The following is a 20,352-nucleotide window of genomic DNA, read 5'->3' on the forward strand; positions in this document are numbered from 1 at the left end:
TAAGTGTTATACTGCGTATCCTAATTCCTAACATTATGATCATATGATCATGTCTCACTACTAGAGTATAATCATTCACAGCTTCGCAGTTATGTTTTCAATATAGCACGACTTGAAAGATACGTTAGGAATGAAACAGTTCAAGTCAAAATATTACTAACCTCAAGAGGAAGGATGATGTCGTCGTTGTAGCTTGTTACTTCTTCAAATTCTTCAAGTCGTCGAGTAATACTTGTAAGTCTCATAATCCTAGTCTTTCTAGTCTAACCTATACGAAGTTGTCTTTAGTACATAATCAAACGACTCTTTAAATGAGTTTTGATTCACTAAAATATGACAACCAAACTTGACATACCAACGCTTGGTGGGTTCAACCGAGCTATGCTCTAACATGATCGGTACTACCTTGATTCCCAACATAGGTAAGAATAGGTCCCGCCTTATATTTTCAATGAAAACCGGACCACAAATCCTATTAATTTCTTTCAATTACGAAACAAGTTCGTAAGTCTACTTCCTTAAACTCATGTAATCAAAGATAGTTTTCTAGGCAAGAAATCAAACCTAAGTTCATTACATAATCCAGTAAACAAGTAACAAATATTATGCCTATGTCGCAATTACAAAGTTCAAAACATAAGCATTATACTTCATGAAATGATTGCAAAACAACTTGTATATTCTTCCTTAACACTTTGATCATAATAAGATGATCAAGTATCTAATACTAGAGTTTCATGTATATAACTTCACATGTTATGTTTTCAATCTAAACGACTTGAAAATAATGTAATATAAACGGAAACAAGTCAAGTATTTTATTACTAACATCGGGTGGAAGGATGATGTATTCATTCATGTCGATACGCCTTCGGATTCGTCAGATCTTCAGAGTAATACTTGTATGTCTCAACATTTCTATACTTCATAGTCAAACCTAATAAAGTCGACTCTAGTAATATAATCAAGCGAATTTTGAGTTTTGATACTATAATATGACAACCAACCTTGACATACCAACGCTTGGAGGATTCAACCGAGCAATGCTCTAACAAGAGTGATATTTAGGATTTGTGTAACAAATACACCAAAGTCAAATGTGAATGGTTGTCATGTGAAGACACAAATAAATTCATTTCCTAACAATGTAACTAGAAAATTAGAATGAAAGATGTACCTTCTTTTTAAAGTGGAGCCATTTAAACACACTGCAAAACTAACTCATAATCAAATAGGTAACCTCATATATTAGTCTATACGGTTCTATAATATATACACTAGCATCTGAGATTCATATAGCTGATAGTATATTTTTCTTTACTACACCTCTTTATACAAACAAGATATAAGACTTGTTTGTGTAAAATATATTCAATGAATAAAGAAAACAAGTGAAGCAACCAACCTTTTGATCCAATATGGTTTGACCTAATGTCCAAGAAATTACAGCGTCACCGACATCTTTTAAAGTTTTTATCCTAGCTTCGGGTATGGTAATTTGATATTTTCATTTAGTACTTCACCAATTCGTACATGATAGCAGGTAAGTGCACCAATAATTCCTGACATTATTCTCATAAGTTCTCTCTTTGAAGATAGTAATCTCTACCAATGGAAACAATGTTGTCTTTTTTGTTAGAGCACTGCTCGTTCGAACTCGCAAGCGTTGATATCTCAAGCTTGTTTTTCAAGTTTAGGTGATCAAAACTATAAGCCTTGATTTCTAGTCTACTTATAGCTATATCTTGGACTAGGATAGAATGTGTAGTTGAGCTTTAGACTTCACGAAGTTCATCGATTGAAGACGAAGATCTACTGAGGAGAGCATGGAGGAACTTCATCAACAAAAGATATGTGGAAACTAAAACCTATCTATCACTCAGAAGTCTATTCTATTTTATCTCCTATTGAGATAAGTCGGATAGCTATATAGACTTTTACATTATACACATTTAATATTTAGAGATGAGTTTAACTCGCTTATATCTTTCTCGAAATAATTTATTTGTTGGAAAATAAATAATGAGTCAAAAGATGATCATGTGAAGATTGCCTTGAAACATCTTACATAATCTGTGCGAGACAGTCATTTGATATAGACTCGGAATGTTTCATATTGATCATTCGATCACTTGAAAATTACTTATAAGCTAATAATTTGTGTGAGACATCTATTGTTGTCTTCTAAGGATGTTTCAATGATTGAAATGGGAGTTTAGAATAATTAACCATTGTCTGGATATAACACAGTATGCAAACCAGTATGAAAACTATTGTAGTATGATTCAGGACCCGAAACCATGTTTGCGTACCATTATGCGAACGGTGTTAACTGTTAAAATCCGGGAACCAAGTGTGCATACAAGTATGCGAACGGTTTTACCTGAGTTAGGTCCGGCATGATAGTATGCATACCCGTTTGCGAACTGTCAGACAAGACCAAAGTCCGGAACTTAAGTTTGCATACCCGTTTGCAAACTAAGTTGGTTTATGTTCTAAAATCGGTTAATTATGATTTCATACTCATGAACAAATACATATATAAATTAAGGAATGCAATCTTTGCAAACCGTGGCTTAATGTTCATGAATTGATTCTTTTGAATCAATCCGATTTTGTTTCAATTGTGTCTTGTATACTTCTATAAGAATATAAACAATTGAACAACTCTATGAGTAACACAATTAGATTCATTTGATCTAGAAGTGTTAGATGAATATGGTTAATAGAAAAGTGTTCATGTGGCTAACTTCGGTTAACTATTGTTGAGCCAACTCATTATACACGTTTAGGTACGGTTACCCATATCTAAATGAAAGTATATTTCATTTGTGTGTAACAAGCTAAAACCATCTAACGGTGAAGAGATATTTCTTTGGTTTTAAGCAAACTTAGCTTGAATCTTAAATCATGATTTCATCTAACGGTGAATATTGATTGCTTTGTTTCAAAGCTATCAAACCCTGATTTGAAGACTATATAAGGGAGAACTCTAGCAACTGGGAAACCTAATCCTCACGCCTCCTGTGTGATACTAGTTGCATACAAGATTCAATTCTCCTATAACCTAGGTCTTTCCTAAAATCGTTATAGGTTAACGACTTAAAGACTTCATTCGGATTATGAAGCCAACCCAACTGTTTTCTTTATAGTTGCGTATTCTGATCTTACTTGTTCTATGGTATTGAGTACTATTTTCTCTAAGATTGGCTCGATATTTATCTCTGATAGGTAAGATATAAAAAGTAATCACAAAGCTCGTCCTCTCATTATTTGTGATTCCACAATAACTTATTCTACTACCATATAATTAATTTACTGTGAGTCGATTGATATTTCTAGGTTGTTCTTCGGGAATATAAGACCGGATTATCAACTGGTTCCTGTTCACCTTGATTTATCAAAATACGGAACAAAAACTTCGTATGTATTTCTTTGGGAGACAAATTTATCTGTCATAATAGACTTTTCTGTGGGATACAAAAAAATTTATAAGGTCTTCGACTTTGGGTCGTAGCAAATCTTAGTTGTGAGTGAGATCAGCTAAGGGAATCAAGTGCGTAGAGTCCTGCTGGGATTCAGAGGCGCAAGAAACGCGACTGTACCTTAATCGGTGTGAGACTTGGTTAGGGCTCAACTACATTCCATTCTGAAGTTAACTTGTAGTAGGCTAGTGTCTGTAGCGGCTTAATACAATGTGAAAAAGCGGGGTTTAACAACACCACCCAATATTTCGCTTAGCAATCTGTATGGACATACTCGAATATACTTTTAAGAGAATCAAAAAAACTCAATCAATTAAAAGTATATCAACGAGTTTATATCTCTCTTCTTGATTTGATTTACTTAAGCAAGAACAACGAGTTCAAATCAAATACAAGGAATAACTTGGATGGTACCAAAGACCAATATCCAAGGATCAATCAATATCAATCAACAACCAAAGGTCGGATTTCCAATTGATTGATTCAAACGCACAACATGTATTATTTCAATTATATAAACAAATATAATGCGGAAATAGAAATAACACATATACCAGAAATTTTATTAACAAGGAAAACGCAAAAGCAGAAAAACCCCGGGACCTAGTCCAGATTGAACACACACTGTATTAAGACGCTACAGACACTAGCCTACTCCAAGATAACTTCGGACTGGACTGTAGTTGAACCCCAATCAGTCTCCTACTGATCCAAGGTACAGTTTTACTCCCTACGCCTCTGATCCCAGTACGATACTCCGTACTTGATTCCCTTAGCTGATCTCATCCACAACTAAGAGTTGCTACGACCCAAAGTCGAAGACTTAACAATAAACAAATCTGTCTCACGTAGATAAGTCTATCAAAGGATCAATCTCTCTCCCACAGATAAACCCTAAAAGGTTTTGTTCCGTCTTTTGATAATAATCAAGGTGAACAGGAACCAATTGATAACCCGGTCTTATATTCCTGAAAAACAACCTAGAGTTATCAGTTACCTCACAACAATCTTAATCATATGGTAGCGAAAAAAGATGTTGCGGAATCACAAAAAATGAGACGAAGATGTTTGTGATTACTTTTTATATCTTGCCTATCGGAGATATCAATCTTAAGATAATCAATCTGATTGTACTCGTACGATAGAAAATGCAAGATCAGATCACACAACTACGATAAAAGTAGTATCGGTCTAGCTTCACAATCCCAGTGAAGTTTTTAAGTCGTTAACCTGGTTTTAGAAGAAGAAAACCAAAGGTTAAAAGAGAACCGACTCTAGTATGCAAACTAGTATCACACGTGAGGTGTGGGGATTAGTTTTGCACAATACTAGATGTCTCCTTTATATAGTCTTTCAAATCATGGTTTGCAATCAATGTTATCTTAGTAACAAAGCAATCAATATCCACCGTTAGATAAAAACTTGATTTAGATTCAAGCTAATATTTCTCAACCGTTAGACCGAAAACTTAGCTTGGTACACACACTTGACAATGCACGCTTCTAGGTTTGTTAATCGTACCCAAACATATGCACTTGTTGGTTCAACAATAGTTAACCAAATGGTTAGCCATATGAGCATTCTATATGAACCACGTTCTTCTTCACCATAACTAGTTCAAATGATTTCAGATGAACTAGTTAGAGAGTTGTTCAATTGCAAGGAAATATCATGTACTACACAAGACACAATTGAAGCAAAGATGATTTGATTCACTTGAGTCGGTTCATGAACTTTTATAGCCACGGTTTGCAAACTGCATTCCTTAGTCTTTTTAAGTTTAAGTTCAGAAATCATCTTCAGATATATAACCTTCTCATGTTCGCAGACTAGGTTCGCGGACTTAAGTTACCGGGCAGAGTTTACAAACTCCAGCAGAAATTCTTGGGTATGAGAACTTCGCCTGTTCGCGGACTGAGTTCGCGGACTTAGTTTCACGCAAATAGTTTGTCAACTCTAACAGAAATTCTCGGGTTTGAGAACTTCGACAGTTCGCCGACTGAGTTCGCGGACTTGGCTCACGCCATTCTTCCGGTTTTCTTGATCAACAAAGTTCGCAAACTTTGGTTCAAGGAATAGGACTTATACATAAATGTGTTTCCACAACAATGTTTATGTCCACCGTTGGTTATGTAATCTAAACTCTCATTTTAATCGTTGAAACACTCTTAGAGGACGTTATATAGTTGTTACACCATTTCTCGTCAAAGCAATTTTCAAGATGATTGAAACATATCATGACTTTCGTCACATGGTAAAGATAAACTTGGTTAAAGTGAAAAGATTACCAACTCATATTTCGAGATATAGATAGGCGAGGTATACTCGGCTCGAAATACCAAATGTGTATAATCAAAGTCTATATATAGAGAGCATACGACTTCTTGTCTCAAAGAGTAGATAGACTTTTGAGTGATAGATAACTTCAAGTATTCACATACCTTTTTGTCGAGAAGTTCCACCGGTTCCTTGAGTAGTTCTGCTATTTGTATGATGAATTGTCATGAAGTCCTTGAGCTCAACTACACTTTCTATCCTAGTCCGAGACTTATCTATAATAGACTAGAAATCAAGACTTATAGTTTTGATCACTAACATTGACAAACATGCTTGAGATAGCAACGCATGCGAGTTCGACCGAGCAATGCTCTAACACAGTGTGGTGTTCAAATATGGAATAGGTCCTGGGGTTTTTCTGCATTTGCGGTTTCCTCGTTAACAAAACTTCTGGTGCCTGTGTTATTTCTTTTTCGCATTATATTTGTTTATATAATTGAAATATCACAGGTTGTGCGTAGTTCAATCAATTTGTAAATCCGACATTTGGTTGTTGATTGAAATTGATTGACACTTGAACGTTGGTTTTTGATACCTTTCAAGTTATTTCTCATATCAATCAGGCTCAAAGATTTCTATCTGTTCGATTGTAGATTGTATTGAGAAATTGAGATATAACTCTTGGATGTTTTTCCTTGATTGAGTCTGACTGTCTAGTTGATTCTCTTGGAATTATGTTGAAGTTAGTTCGTACAGATTTCCGAATGAAATATTGGGTGTGGTTGTTAGACCCCCGATTTTTCACTTTTTACCGACCAAAGTGTGCAACCTACACCTTGCAGAATCACATGATATATGAAAATCGTATAGAGACAACGAACATAAAAGTAAAAATTTAAATACCTGGAAAAACCATATATATATATACTTCTCCATCTGTGACTTCTTCATATGGCACATTCTGAGATTCCCTATAGGCCTATCAATGGATGACCAAATATCTGACAACCGTCTATGTCATTGCCGGAAATTTAGGATATTCTCCGAAATATCGGGTATCGGATACCGAATACAAATAATTTTTCTTATCAGATATGGATATGGAATTGACATTATCTTGTAAGATAGTTATCCGATATCCGATAACATGAATATATTCATAAGAAACTATTATTATAAGTTAGGATATATCTTATTTTTGATACTTGTCAATAATTTTGATAGAGACGAAACAAAGGAATGACAAAATCATCAAAATTAATTTGATGATTAAAGACACGATTAAAGACAAACAAGAAAATTAGGTGCTTTTTAATATAAAATGTAATATTTCGGATAACTATCGGATACTACCGGATATGCTTAACCATAAAGGAATGGATACAAATGTCAATTTTGAAAACCCGTCGGATAATTATCGGACGCGGATATCCAAATATTCTATCGGATACAGATACATAATTGGCAATATTCGTTATGATAATTACCATTCGCACCCCTAATTCCCTCGTGGATGGAGGATATAGATACTTCTTTTTTGATATTATAGACACGGGGGATTTAGTTGAAACGTTCGGCATTTTAGTATAAGGAGAGTCTCGCTTAGCAAACCCTTCCATACTTTCAGAAGACTTCTCTGGTGCAGATTTCACATGGTTTTTTATGGAAGTTTTTGCAGTTATTTTTGGCAACCGACCATCTGATTGTGAACTTGTCTTATTCTTAGATCGACCGGAAGTGTTGTTAGGTACTGCATCATTTGCATGTGGTTGAACATTGTTAAAAAAAAAATTAGGTAATGTCCTCCAATTCATTAAAAAAGTTAATCTAGTATATTAAACAAACACAATATAATCAAAACTCAGTTTACTTACTTCTCCTCCAGACTTGCTGATATTGTTGTTCAAAATGCTCGGTTCGTCGAATCTTTGAGATGTCAAGTTCTCTATTAATCTCTGACATGCAATTACCAAAGACTCTAATTCTTCCACCTTAGATTTTAGCTGTTCACGTAGTTCATCATTCTCTTTCGAGGGCTTTCTTGGTTTTCTGCCACCTTATCTCCATCGATCACAAGTGTTAGGAATCCTGGTTATGACCGACCTATGTTTCACGGACACGCCTAGAAAGATGTCGTAGCTGTGTCGGACACACGATCAAACACGACACGGTTAAGACACTTCTCGACACGCGATGGACGCGCCACATCACGTGTCCCGTAAAAATCAACATTGGACGGTTTGCGGACACTATTTAGACACATTGAGACACACTATAAATGATTAATTTTGATTTGGAAAATCAAAATAGACTAAATGTGAAGCCAATTTATTCATCTTTCGATCAAATTCAAACATTATTTATGAAAAACTCGATCTTAATTCTATTAGTAATCAAGTATTTTGAAAATAAGAATAATTAACATTTGAGTAGATTGTTGTAAAATCTCATTTTAATGGTGTGCGTAATACATATAACGTGTCTCCGTAATCATCTTTTTTGAGATTTGACGTGTCCCCGTAACCGCGTCGTGTCGTAACCATGTCCCGTGTCCGTATCTGTGCAACATAGTGACCAACCTTTTGAGTTTCCTCTTGGATCATCTTCCCAAGCAGTTCCACCAAATTATCATTTGGATTTCAATCCTTCTACTCTTACACATGAAAATTTATCAGTTGGATCTCAATCTTACAAAGGATAGCGATATACTACCTTAAATAATTAAATAAGCTACAATAATTATCAGGCAACCCCAAGACGATTAACCCGAGAGGAGCAAAGAAGATGAAATAATTAAAATCTTGAAACAAAAAATACTTAACCATGCATTATCAGTTGAGCCTGGTTTAGCCCACCATCCATAAGTTCGTCAGTAGGTTAAGTTTTAAAATTAGCCCATGGACTAGTTCAAAATTAATATATGTAAACTGTAAAATTAAATTGTGGATTTGGATGCATGAGCCCCAGTTACTGTCCATTTTATGTAACCTGTAACTCGAACTGGCGTGTCTGAAAAACTTACACTTTGGACATGCATACCCTAGAATTCAAATTTGCGTGTTTATAAAAGTTACACTTTGGACACACATGCCCTGTAATTCAAACTGGCGTGTCTATAAAACTTACACTTTGGACACGCATACTAACATGTACAATAAAACTAACATTTTAGCGACGCATTAAAATTGGTGGGTCTATAAAACTTACATTTTGGACATGCATACTAGCGTGTCCAGTAAAACTAACCTTTTTGGCGACGCATAGAGTGGCGCAGTTATTATACTGGGTACACCTCAAATGCTTAGCGCGACCATATAGCGATCAATAGACACACCCATTGACAAACTCAAAGTTAACGTGGCTAAATGGTAATTTTGGACTCGCGCTTTGAATAACATCGTTTTAGATGAATACAATGGACACGCTAATAACCATGACGTGGCTGAAAGTACCTCAATGGACATGCCAATAACTCATGGTGTAGCTACAGGATATATTTCTACCATATAAACACGCCAAAAAAAAAAACAAAGCGTGGATAAAAAATATTATAAGTGGCGTGTCAAAAGCAAGAGTGTCCATATTCAAGCTCAAGTAGGAGAAAGCTTACAAATGAAAATGTGTTAACACCAAGGACTTGCACATATTCATCACAAACTACTCCATAACTCACGACCATCAAGCTCAGATCAAACATTATATCTTAATGAAACTCTCGTCAAAATTGAACTTCATGAGATTTGAGCCAATTGAGTGATTCATATCTTTAATTTTTCCGGTTGTCTTGGGACGCCAATAAAGTGGTTTATTAAGTGATGGTGAAATTGGATCATGCACCTTCTTCCAGCCTCTGATTGTTTCTTTATGCATGACTAGATATGAAAAATCACCCAACACATTATCAACATCATAGGCAATATCCCTAAGGTGTTTTAACCATTCTTGCATAGACTCGTCAGTTATTTGACGTCTCTCAGCTTCCTTTATGACTCCTTCAATCCTAGATCAGGTATTTTCAACAAGATCTTTTAGATCATCTTTTAAACCCCAGAAGACACTCTTAATGTATGTATAAATGATTGGAATCAATAACTTCAAGAGTTCCACCAGTGCGCTGGTAGTTAATTTGGCTGCTGACAGTTATAAGAAGATATTTCAGCAAAAGTAATAAGGACTTCGCAAGGAAGGTATGCACCATCAATATACTCAACACGCAACACTAACGGTTGCTCGCTGATTAGGGGACTTAATATAGATGGTGACTTTTGGACCAAAGGAAAAATGGTCAGTTATGATCCAGGGGTAAAACCGTCATGATACAGTCCAAAGGCAAAATTGTCATTTTGCTAAAAGCTTAACCTAGTCCAAGTACTCAAGCCCATGAACGCATTCAACTACTAGACTATGTAAAAGAGTGTTTGAACATGAGCACGATTTTGGTCAAGATAAAACCCAAAACTCAAGCCAGAAATAGGTTCAAGATGAGGTTCGACTTCTGAACGAAGAAAAGCTAAATCAAATCCGAAGGAGCCCCATTATCCCGAGCAGAGAGACTCAATCATTTTAAAGAGTCTCTGTCACTTCGAGGCGAAGATCCTCTGTCACTTCACCCAAAAGTGAAAGACCTCCGTCCCTCCGCTCAAAGGCGAACCTTAGTCGCTCCGTTCCGAGTAAAATCTTTGTTAGTGTTACACTGGATATCGGGTGGCTTTAGCACCGAGTGCTAGGCCTATGCTATAATCCCTCTTCTGGCACGATTACGTTTTCTTAGTGCTGAGCATTTCGTCCATCGCACTTTACGATGTCCTTGAGGGCCACGACTTTCTTAGTGCTGAGAACTACACATGTTGTACCGAGTACCACACCTTTGGCATAATTCGTCTTTCCATACATAAATAGTCGTACTGAGTACGGAAGGTCACATTAGGTTGATAATCAATCACATCCCTTCAGTCATACTGAGTACGACAAGCCTCCGCTAAGTATGGACAATCATGCTAGGTTGATGATCAACCTTAGCTTTTCAGTCGTAGCGAGCATGACTCACCTTTGTTGGGTACGAATGACCACATTAGGTTGATAATCAACCACAACTCTCATAGCTCATACGACGAACTATGGATTTATATATCTAACCACACCTCTGCTCAACCACTAGCATACGACCATAGTAGGTCAACGTTCGACCATTATCTGGTCATGCCCCCCCTTTGGGCCCGACCTTTCCCTAAATCTCTTAACAGAGCCGTCTCCATACTCCTTCAAAGGGAAATGTTTACAATTAGGTCACACTTTATGTCAACCAAGCCTGTACTCTCCACATGATGCAAACGGCTACAGTAAGCCTCTCAAATATCTTCACACGACTCTGAATGGCCTCCATCTGCAAACACATGTATTCCTCCATCTAAAGTTACGACAATTTGAGAGAATACTAACAGAATACTAACACGTCATATGACGCCTCATATATAACAAAATAGTAAAATTGTCGAAAAAAATTTATTCTAGTCAGATATATTCCCAACGAGTCAGGTACAAAATAATACCTGACTCAAATAGATCTAAGTCAGATGTATACGCCGAGTCAGAGTTCGAGTTAGACATTAGAAAAGGAAAAAAACAAACAAATGATCTGACATCTGAGTCGGCCCAAGTCATATGCCTAGTAAGATGCAGATCGTGAATCAGATCTAAACAAAACGATAAGTGAATCTCCCGTTTATTTTCCGGAAACGAAGGTAGTATATTAGATGAATGCTCAGTCAGGGGATATGCATAAAAAAGTAAATCTGATTTTTTTTTATTATTATTAAACAAAAAAGTTTTCAGTTTTTTTTTTTTTTTTTTTTTTGATGTAGAAAAGTTAAAATTTTATTAAAAAGAAAAAGAAAATTACCGAATAAGAAGCACACTAGGTGCACAAAGGCATAAGCAAAATCTAGTCAATACAACAACCCCAAGGCAAAAAGCCTCTCGGAACAAGCTACATCGAAGTGCAACGCCTACGATTATTTCTTATTTTTAGCAGAAATTCTCTTACCTCTGCCTAAATTCTCATTTGACTGCTCACCTTTCCAACCTAGCTTAGCAAGTTCTCTATCATCGGCTGGTTTGTAACTCTTATGTTTCTCAACAATTTCAGCAAAGATGTTGTTAGTTTCATCTTTATTAGTATCCCGAATTCCAAGTAATGCACTTACATTCAAAAGCTTATCCACATGTTGCTTCTTTGTCATTGATTGTCTAAGTGGAATATCTTTAAGAGTCTTCAATTTTCTATTTCCGTTTTCATCACTTGAAGACATTATGTTCTCTTTGTCTGTTTCAAAATCAGAACCTTCATTTGACTCTTCACAAGTCTCAACTGCCACATCGTCCATTGTTTCCGTGGAAAGGTCTTCATCCTTGTTTCCAAGAGTTCCCACCCTCAAATTAGTAGCTTCGCCTTCCTGATATAAGATACCGCAAGGGTTGAGATAGGCAGTTGTCACTTGCTTTGGCTTAGCACTATGTCTGCCCAATTTCTTAGACCTTCTAGCGTAAGTCCACTGTTTTGCAATGGTTTGAGTCTCTGCCTCCAAAGTTCGGCCTTCAATCCCCTTGCCATTTGTTGTAGCAGGATCAACAGGCTGATTTTCCATATGTGTTCGCAACACATTAGACTCAATTTCTTGTATATCATCTTCTCTAGTACTGCAGCCTCCTTCAAAATGCGTCCATCCAACTCTTCATTTGTTCCATCAGTAGAGTGAATGTCATTCGTTTCCTTTACTGCATCTGTTGCATGCCCATCTACCTTTGTCACTGACTTTGGAAGTAGTTGCTGATTTTTCTTGTTTGTCCAATGAACCTTTTTCTTCCCCACTTGTGTAGAGCAAGAGTTAGGTTTATGTCCAAAAGATGAGCACTTCATGCATCTAGTAGGTTGCCATTGGTATTCTACGGGTAGATCCATGATATGCACCCCATCAATCCATAGTGGAATGAAACTAGGAAAAGAACAATCAAAATCCACTTCCACACACACTCTAGCATAGGTGAGTCTAGTTTTCTTCTTAGTGCATTCATCCATCATCAATGGATTTCCAAGATAACTAGCAATCACACTCAACCCTAATTTATTCCATAAATGTAGAGGAACATTGTAGATCATAACCCATACTGGAATAGTTTTCATTTCTGCAATTGATTGCTCAATCAACAGACTCCAAGGAAAAAAGTTTTCAGTTACACCCTGTGAGATATTTACAGATACAAAATGGAGGATTGAGTATCCATATTCTAGAGTGAGGTACTGAGATGGCTTCTTTACCTAGTGCATCAGCCATCTTTTTTAGTTTTCGTTGTACTTGTACATAGATACATTTCCACTTATCAGAAGTCTGGAGTAGGTATTTACAATCAAAAAAAAAAAAACTCTAGTTATTCCATAGGACTCTCTATTAACAACAGTGTCCACTGACTGGACTACGTTCTTATTGTCCCCTAATATACTGATGGTCCTCTGCACCATTTTATATCTTCCAGCAAGGCTATGACTTCAGCAAGGCTGGGATGTTGAAGGATATGACAGAATGGAAGGTACCTGCATAGTCAAAAATTAATATTCCCACTGCCTCAGTGCTTGATCTCAAATGCTTTGCGACATCAGTATAAATTTTATAACTAGTTTTGTCATGCATAGCATAAAAGGTAGAGCAGCATTAGTATTCGCAGAAAAATATACATGACTTGCAGTTCTATTTATTTCATCTCTAAATCTGGGATGTACTATATTTATGTAGTGCAGAGTGTCATGAAGATTCTGCTGATATTTATCGAAGGCACAGTTGCATCTACTTCTCAAGATCTGCTGCCAAAGTATGATAGCAGCACTATAATAATCAAACCCTATACCAATCAATCCAAGAGATAATCCATTGTCGGATTGTGGGATACAGCTGCATAGAAAAGTCAGCTAAAGGATTTGTAGCAAACCAAACCGCTCGATGCTCCGATGTTTATTCCGAATTCATGCATAGAGGGTACTATAGGGATGAAAGACCCCAATAGTTTCCTGAAAGGAAGAATTCCACGTATTTCTTTCCACAAGAAAATAAGAATTCTCTCGGGAGACTTTCTATGCCAGAAAACTGAGCCATTGCTTTCTCTGTCGTAACCATAACCTGTGTGTTAATTCCATGTTCCTTGAAAATTTGTTTGTTGATAGAGTTAACAGAGAACTCGCCTGATCTGATAAATGTCCATTTAAGTTGACATGCTCCTTGAAGAGGGATTCTAATCCCATAATTTGAGTTACTGTTTCTGAATCCATACAATGTCTTAGTAGTTGGAGATTCCATCTGTTTGTACGAGCATCAATTACTATCTGAGACTTGCATGATTTTCCATGTATTTGATTCGTCGGACATCCAAAACGGCGTTAATCTCTAGATTAAGATAAATCTAATGGTCAGACCAAAAGCCAGCAACCTCGTTAATCAAAAATCTAATTATGAGACCAAGCTAGGTGTTCTTTAAGTTCCAAGTTCTGGATCTCTTCTTAACCTTGTGGTCAAGTCAACATAATGCGAAGTAGCTGCACATGACTGATTGTCAATGGAATTTGTATGACCAAGGATGGAACTGTTAATTGATAATTAATAGGGGGAAAGTCACTTTTGCTAGAGGGAAAGTCACTTTTACTAGAGGGAAAGCTGATTTTGGGGTGGATCTAATCATCTAAAAAAATTCCCTCTATTAATAATCAACTAGCCAAATACCACGAGTATATAGCAAGTATATATACATATACAGTAAAATCGCCGCAAAAGGAAAAATGTCATTAGCTGTGAGGTCGTGGGTTCAATTTGGACGACTTTATCTCAAACTATCTGAACAAGTATGGGCATATACATTCGATTGCTGAACAACAACATTTCAAAGGACTTCGGCATCTTCATGGGCTAACTTGGAAGCCATTACGCAAAGATCCATAAGATGACTGTCGTCTCTAAAGATGTTATTGCTGTTTTTATCATTCTTAACCATCATGATCCCATTATCATTAGCATCAAGAGTGGAGGAGCACGGCAGAAGTTGTTGCAAACCCATACATTACAAAATAATCAAATAATAACTCATAATTTGTCTACGTCATAATTTATTGACCATCAAAATACAAATCAACTTTAATCATGAATTCTCGCTAAGATTAAGTCTGGCTGATCATGTTGGCCTCATGGTCATATGAATGCACGGATCAACGTTGACATAATTTTTTACAGGTGACACCAATACGTAGCATACCAGTATTTTAAGTAGGGCAAAGGTGATATAAATGATCAAAATAAAAATAACTATTGATAGGAGAATTTATTTGTTTTTGAATCCACCCCGGAATCAACTTTCCCTCTAGTAAAAATGGCTTTCCCCCTAATAATTATCGATAATTAATAGGGGAAGTCACTTTTGCTAGGTTCTTGAAGACTTTTTAAGGTAAAATAAATTAGTATTCAAATCTTATTATCAACCTAAGATAGCATACACAAGTAACACAACCATATAACGCTAATGAGCTTTATAACTAGAGCACTGCCGTTTAGGACTCTAGGGCTCACTTTAGTATTTCACTATTTCTATGAAAAACTATGAAGAAAATTGGTCAAATTTGAAGAAACAAAGAGACAACAAAAAGTGAGTGAGAGAGAGAGAGATCAAATGTCTGTCAAGATCAAGGATGATACAATCATTACATAAGCAAGAACAAAGAAAATGGCTATCTGAATAAAGAACTTGGGATTTTCCCTCATGTTGGGTGATGTAACGGCCCTGCAAGCAGAAAGGCTTTGTCAAAACTAGTGAAGAATATACTTCAAAGAAATTAATCAGTGGTGATGCTCTTTGGAGAAATCACATTGCCGCAAATGAAAGTTACCTTGCAATTCGCTGTGAAAACCTATAGAAGGGTAAACTCTGAAGAAAGACCATGCCAGGGCCAGTTAGCTCAACTGAAATTAGGTTCTCACCCTGACATTGAAATTTCAAATATGACAATCAGCATGAGGTCTATCATTCAAATTTAACCCCAGAAAATGCTCAACTCAGACAAAAGAGATATTTCCTGTCGGTGCTGAACGGAACCGACTAACATACTGTGCTTATTTCATCTTCTCAATATTTAGTAAAATCTAAAGTCCGTAGAACAACTAAAGCTGGATTTCAGCAACTAAAGTGAGAGTTGTCGCATAATATTCCACATGACACTCACCTTTACGCTTATCAAGGAGGACGTAGTGGCCAGATGAGAGAATAAAAGGAAAAGAAACAGGAGAAGTTTGAAAGATTAAAAGGTCAAAAAAGTAACTCACCCCGAAGACCATCCTTCTTATGGGACCAGTGGATTTGATTTGAAAATTTACTGTAGCAGTCATGGCAACAATGCAAGATGCATCAACAATTAGTACTTCACCAACATCAAGATTTTTCTGGACAACTGCAATAGGAGGAATCCAGAAGGTTCCAGAGTTAGTACATATCGAAGCTGATTCAAAATATTTAAACTTCAGGCCTCACCGTGCGGCCTGTTCACAATTTCATTTTTCATGAGCATACTACAACCAGACAAACATTCAAAACACATCAATTTCAAGTTGAGTAACCAGATGGGAACTGTGTAACAGTTCTTTTGCCCGGCACAAAAATTGGTGGCATATCTTCCTGGCATGATAATATTTAATATCTATATCTAACTACTATAAAGAGAACCCTTTTTTTGGCCTGTCACAAACAATATGGACTGGACTAACCTGATATTACAAATATAACCTCCAACATCAACTTATAACAACTGACAGATATGCTTTCAAGTGTAAAAACACATATTAAGTCAATCTTAACATACTTACAAAAATGACAATGTATTAAAATAATATCGAAAAACTTAAAATCTAATGACAAAGGATGGGCGGAGCACATACCAGACCCACTAGCAACTATGAAAGCTAGACCTTGACCTTCAATCTTCTGTCTCAGAATGACCTATAAGATTTTGAGCAAAATCTTAAATATAAGTGTATTTGGAAAGAAAAAGAAAAATCATGAAATTGAAAGGACAATAAAAGATGCACACGAGGGCCGTTGACATCTGTTTTTCAACTATCAAATGATAATCAAAGAAATTCCAGCTTGAGAAACCATTTTCTCACCTCTGGTCCGGCGACAACATTACGAACCCTTTGATCAATCGAGTTAGTGACTCTCACATCATTGACAGAGCATAGAAATGCATCTGGCTACAGAAACCATTTCAACTAAGTCAAACACAACGGTAGAGGAGCATCTTCTGCTAACATGAATGAGTAACTCATAATTCATGATCTCACGTATACTATGTGTGTGGTTGTGCATATGTATGTGCAAAGGAAAGGAGGGTGGGTGGATGGTGATCCAATTTCTTACAGTAACTAAATAAACGTAATGAGTAATCAGCTCTACCTGGCACAACAGCTGTCCACCAAACATCACAAGATCAATCTGTAATGAAACATGAATGGAGCAATTAATCCACAATTATCAAAACATATTTGCCTAAACTTACAAAGTGTGTTGCCACTAAGTCATTGAGCAGAAAATGCACAATTTGAATATCGAATCTATTAGATAAACCATAAATGCTTTAAGAACACAAACCGGAAGTATCCTTGCAAGGGAAGGAGCAGCAATTGCAACAAAACCATCATTTGCACCTTGATTGAGAAAAACTACGCTAGTTGCATTCTTGCCAAAAAGCCAGTGCCATATATTTCCTTCATTTTCAGGGAGAAACAAGTTGTCCATTTGGATAGACCCAGACATGTAACACATGGAACCTGCAATAGCCCAAGGTCAGATGTATAGTTTAAACATTAACTGCAGCCATTCAGTAGCCTCTGAGAAAAAGAAAACAATATAAAAATTCAAATCCATAAAATAAAAGCACGTTGATCCATATATTAACTTAATTATGTTACAATGAACTAAGCCATATAAGGAAGGTCTTTAATTTAAAAAATCAACAGCTTATGCGGGCCTAATTCATTTTCTGAAGTCAACAGTTAAATCTGCAATCAGCACAGAGTATTGGCCGTTCCATTTATTTCCATAAGCGACCCAAGATAGTGACGTAAAAGAGAAGAATGGAAGCTGCTCCTAAATGACAATGAAAATTAATCTGTGACTTTGATACGTGATATGGGGTGGGGGTGGTGGAAAGAAGACACTGCCGTATGTTGTACAACTGCCTAACCTCATACTTACTTTTATTTATAATTTAAAAGGAAACTCCTAAAAAGATTATAGCTAACTAAATGGAAATACTAACAAATCCGCTGCAAGAAAATAAGTGATATAAGAAGCATTAAGAATGTGCAATTTCGTGTTAAAGAACTCATTTCATCAACCAATACTAACGAAAAGTGGTCAACAAGTTTCATCCACATTTGATTTCAAAAAATAAGGCCCTAGTGCCAGACTATTTGAAGCTTTGTCAATGAAGAGATCAAAGCAATCTTCCCACAATAATGTTGACATCAGTAAAACTTACCAGGCTTTGCAATTACCTTCTCTTGTGGCTTTAACATAATCTGATAATAACAGAGCAAAGACAGCAGGTATTCATAAGTCGAAACTTTATACTCAATTATTAAACACGCTAACAAATGTAGATGGAGAGGGAGCCATGGTTCAACAAAGAACTTATCAATCACCAAAACTCAAACAAATAGTTAACAACTACCTGTACAATCTGAGCTTCGCCTCCCAAAATTTGAAAAGGTACGCAAGCTGCTTGGGGACTCTGAGCCAATGATGAAGTCTCGTGAGTTTAACCAATAACTAGCAAGTCAATGCAGTTTAAAAACTTGCATCGTACATTACGATAATCTTTTCGATAAAAGCAGATTCTACCATGCAAGTCAATAACAACAAATTCTAGTTCAAATTTCCAAGTAAAAGTCAAAAACTCACAGAAGGATATTAGACATTTACAGTTCATAGATTTATGCTTATCAGCAACAGCAACTCCGGATGGTCATACAAATGCCAAATTATCTTCGCGGCACAAGTAAACTGCAACATCAAATACGGCGTGTCCAATCTTTGGGTTCTCAGTTTAGAGCCCAACTAAGAATTTTGAAATGGTACCCCCCCCCCCCTTCTAAACCCAACAATGATAACTAATAAAGCAGGGTATCTTCATTGTACAAAGGAGGTGTGCTGAACTTTTGTGATACTGCTCTAACTATTAGGTGCATAGAAAGGTGCATTGCTCCAGAAGCAATGCTATACACTAGCATTTGTTTCTTCAAACTAGAAAGCTACGGAAACTGGGTGGCAGAGAGATCCATGGATTCAGAACATTGAATATGGAACCCACACCACACACCCAACATCCAGTTCCATCTTACAATTACACATATTCAATAGCTAGCCTAGTTATGTTTGTGAGTAAGAAAGGAGCAAACGATCAAAGTATTCAGGAACAAGCCTAGTTGCGTAATATAGACGAGATTACCACTACAAACTTTTATTCCAACATTATTTCCACTCATTGAAGTGGAATGAACCGTCTAAGAGATCTTCAAAGTTTTACTAAGAATTAAGCCTTCTTCAAAATGGTGAATTAAGACCTCCGATTTTCGCCAGAGGGTAGGTAAGGTAAGTCCGTGTATGCATAACTAAAACCTACCATTCAGATTCTAAAGCAGTGAAGCACCAAATAATCATGAATTTGATCTAAATACATCTTTCATTGTGACAGCTGGTTTACTAGGGTTCCTCTGTTATCAGAACCTTAAGTATGAAACTAAATTCAGTGTAGAAAGTTCCCCACATCTAAGTAATTTTTCTTGGCTATCATATTCAGTGTCATCATAATACGGCATTCCACCTTGAGAAATCCTCTTCCAAGAAAATCTAATAATTCTTAGGGAAACTAACATTCACCACTACTATTTTCACTTGAAATTGATCAACGCTATAAAACTTACCCCTGAATCTCTAGTTCTTCATAGAAAAACATTCCAGTGCAATTTCACTATAAAACTTACCCCTGAATCTCTAGTTCTTCATAGAAAAACATTCCAGTGCAATTTCACATGTGCAGACATCACGATCCAAAAAAAGGAACTACTCAATTGACACGAAAATCAACGATTAATGCATCAAAATTGACTAAAACAACCCTAATTTTCCACACAGACAAAGATCTTCAAACAATGAAACATGATTATAATGAAAGTTAAGATTACCTGATAAACATAGGGTTGAAAAGGAGTAGAGAAGAAAGGTGCAGCCATTTCTTAATAACTCTTTCTAATTCTTCAAAGAGTTTTAAACTTCAACCATTACAAATTTCAGAACGAAACAACGAGACACTCAGAAACAGATCCAAAGAAGACGAAATTCAACTGAAAGTCTGTCTACACCAAGTTTTTGTTAGGAATGTTATTTTTCTCACTTCTAATATCGGTGTTATTCTGAATTCCTGAACTACCCTGCTTAATAGTTACAGAAGTAAGCTGCGTTTATCAAAAATTGGTTTTATCTGGTATTGAAAGGTTTGCCACGT

The 20,352-nt window shown here is 36.3% G+C and overlaps 1 protein-coding gene across 1 annotated transcript; it reads right to left on the reverse strand.

The window, feature by feature from the left end:
- Window positions 1-15,234: 15,234 nt before the first annotated feature.
- On the reverse strand, window positions 15,235-20,297 carry LOC113350079. The gene is made up of 10 exons (XM_026594153.1): window positions 20,033-20,297; window positions 18,520-18,579; window positions 18,328-18,367; window positions 17,436-17,614; window positions 17,241-17,279; window positions 16,952-17,038; window positions 16,724-16,784; window positions 16,115-16,239; window positions 15,682-15,773; window positions 15,235-15,575 (listed from the first exon to the last, which is right to left on the reverse strand). Exons 1-10 carry the CDS (start codon window positions 20,078-20,080, stop codon window positions 15,461-15,463), a joined length of 846 nt encoding a protein of 281 aa, XP_026449938.1. The 5' UTR covers window positions 20,081-20,297; the 3' UTR covers window positions 15,235-15,460.
- Between the last annotated feature and the right edge of the window lie 55 nt (window positions 20,298-20,352).

Source organism: Papaver somniferum, chromosome 2, assembly GCF_003573695.1.
Source record: "Papaver somniferum cultivar HN1 chromosome 2, ASM357369v1, whole genome shotgun sequence".
In the NCBI taxonomy this organism is placed as follows: domain Eukaryota; kingdom Viridiplantae; phylum Streptophyta; class Magnoliopsida; order Ranunculales; family Papaveraceae; genus Papaver; species Papaver somniferum.

Bases quoted from the DNA above. Each gene is read 5' to 3' on its own strand.
- LOC113350079 (XM_026594153.1), bottom strand. From the start codon at position 20,080: ATGGCTGCACCTTTCTTCTCTACTCCTTTTCAACCCTATGTTTATCAG. The intron at 17,615-18,327 runs GTAAGTTTTACT...GGGCTATTGCAG, and splicing joins GAAGGTAATTGCAAAGCCTG to GTTCCATGTGTTACATGTCT. The intron at 15,774-16,114 runs GTGAGTTACTTT...TTTCAATGTCAG, and splicing joins TAAGAAGGATGGTCTTCGGG to GGTGAGAACCTAATTTCAGT.